This window comes from Chrysoperla carnea, chromosome 5 (genome assembly GCF_905475395.1).
Source record: "Chrysoperla carnea chromosome 5, inChrCarn1.1, whole genome shotgun sequence".
In the NCBI taxonomy this organism is placed as follows: domain Eukaryota; kingdom Metazoa; phylum Arthropoda; class Insecta; order Neuroptera; family Chrysopidae; genus Chrysoperla; species Chrysoperla carnea.
The window spans coordinates 32701480-32704164 of record NC_058341.1 but is presented as its reverse complement, the minus strand read 5'-3'; the positions used below and the strand labels follow the sequence as shown (position 1 = coordinate 32704164).

General features: G+C 29.2%; 1 protein-coding gene across 1 annotated transcript; it reads left to right on the top strand.

Moving 5' to 3' along the window:
* The first annotated feature begins 1705 nt into the window (after positions 1-1705).
* On the top strand, positions 1706-2179 carry LOC123301117 (60S ribosomal protein L22-like). Its single transcript, XM_044883849.1, has one exon. The coding sequence runs from the start codon at positions 1706-1708 to the stop codon at positions 2177-2179; it is 474 nt and encodes a 157-aa protein (XP_044739784.1).
* The last annotated feature ends 506 nt before the right edge of the window (positions 2180-2685 follow it).

Sequence of the window (2685 nt, the reverse complement as noted above, 5' to 3'; positions counted from 1 at the left end):
AAAAACTCAAATGTCACATTGACTAGTTTGGATCGATAAGGTAGCATTCGAACAATTCAAAACTTGTTATTTCCAAAACGATTTTATAGATTCAAAAATGCTTTCATAACACATTTTCAGAAAATTTAGGTACCGTTAAACAATATAAGTTAGGTAATTCAAATACATTAAAATGGGAATGGCCCAGCAAAAAAAGTAAACAAACACACACATAAACTCCTTCCATATTTTGTTTTAAAAATAATTTTTAATTTTCACAAGCAAAACATTATCAATTTCTAAAAATAAAATAGTTTCATAAAATAAAAATTTACTTACATATTATAATATACGAGTTTATTAAAATCCTTTGAGGACCAAGGGACATTATTGTCCCACAAAATATTATAAAAAAAATGATTGATCATATGATGTCACAGTGTTATAATGTTTTAATACTGAACAAAAGAAACAATATTTATTATATTTATAATTTATTTAAATGTGTAATAACGTTATTATGGGCAATCTTTCAAAATTGTGATTTAATTTAAAAAAAGTTTCTATATTAAAAAAAGAATAAATGAATAAAAAAAAATAAAAAACAAAACACATTTCAACGCTTGTTTTATAACAAATAAATAATTATGTAATGTAATATAAATTGATATTGTTCGTTAATTTTTTTGTAAAATATCCCATAAGAAAATCCGAGAATAATACGACACAACCGCTATAAATAAGTTAGCTTGTATATGGAGGTAGTTTGGAAGATCCACATCAGACTCCTTTTCAGTTACACAAGTTTTAGCTAATGAAATTAGTGAGCTTAGATCAGAAACTTGAAGGGTAATGAAAATGGTAAAATGCCAAGCTGCTAGTTGTATGAAAAAGGAAATTTATGTTGAAATACATCGGTGAAAAATGTATTGAGAATGTGTTTATTCTAATCAAACTTTGCTCTCTTTGATTGGACCTGGTTGGTGCAAGGCGTCGTCTTTTGAGATTTCAGAAGGGTTTTCAAGAATATCTAGCAGGGCAACGACAATAATTCGTTTACTTCACCTTTGTCTGGCATGTCATCTATAGATGAGAAATCGTGTAACTTTTGACCAAATGTTGAAAAGCTGTATCTCCGCAACCGTTTTTACCTCAAATTGTTGCTAATTTAACCCTCTTTAGAAATAAATCGACAAACTTTCATGAAAAATCCGCCCTTCCGGGTCAATATCGACAAGAACTGATAAAAGGTCAACATTTTTGAGGTTTTTTTTAAATTTTTAAGAATGATCTAATCGGCCGACGTCGAAAACTTGGATTTAACATTGCCTTTACATAACAAAGAGCATATCAAAAGATCATTTGATGCAGCGTTCAAAGTTGAATTTGACTGAATTATTAATAACTGAAAAAATTACCTGCTATCTTGTGACTAATTGCTAATTTTAAAGAAGGCATAAAAGAAACAAATTTCCATACAGTAATTAATTTAATAATACAAATCTGTTTGTATTTTCTTTGAAACTACCCGTTCAAAATTAAAATTATTTGCTTTTTTACTCAAATGACTATACTGACTTAAATTTACCGGGTTTTAAGTCAATAAAATTAAATTCGTTTGGTTTTTGTTTCAAGAAAATATTTAAACAAACCTGTCAAAAAAATACAAAAAAGAAACACTTAATTTCTAGATAAAAAAATTTGAGAGGAAAAAAATTTCATTAAAATGCCACCAAAGGTATCGAAAGTAACAACGTCTTTGAAAACACCCTTGAAAAAGCCAACAACTTTGAAAAAACCAACAACTATGAAAAAACCATCAAAAAATCTTCGTGGTAAATCAACAAAAAGTAAGAAAATATCATTACACTTTAGTATTGACTGTACAATACCAGTGGAAGATGGAATATTTGATATTAAAAGTTTCGAAACGTATTTAAAAGAACGAATTAAAGTCAGTGGTGTTTTACGATCATCGAATAATTATCGCAATGTTGTACATGTGAGCCGTAATGGTAGCAAATTATTAATTGTTGCTGAAATACCATTTAGTAAGCGATATTTAAAGTATTTGACTAAGAAATATTTAAAGAAGAATAGTTTACGTGATTGGATGCGAATTATATCAACTAATAAAGAAAATTACGAACTACGTTATTTCCAAGTGAATGCTGATGCAAGCTCAGATGAAGAAGATTAATTAGCCTAGGGTTCAAGTTTAATTTTTCTTTTATACCTACTGCTTTTTGTAATTCAATAAAAATTAATTACCTCTAGATGATTATATTATTTCTTGATTAATGCAGTATTTTTCAAACTGTTTGGGTGCTCGTCAGAACATGATGTCTTAAAAGTTCTTCGGTGTAACCAACTTTTGTGACTGAGGAGTTACCTATAACGGGATCTCAAAAAGCACCCCGAACCAAATCGCCGAACCAAATTTTAATCCCCGAACCAAAAAAAAAGATGTTACAAGTTTGAACGCTATGTCTGCCTGTCTGTTTATCTACCTGTGGCATCGTAGCGTGTAAACTGATTGAACCGATTTTGATTTTTTTTTTGTTTCGTTTGAAAGGTATTTTAATAAGCAGTGTTCTTAGCTATGTTTCAAGTGCGAGTTTAGGGTTCCTTACCCGGAACTACAAAAATATTGACGTTAATCCTCAAAATCGCTTCAGCTTGGAAAAGATTCTAAAGAAAAAGGAA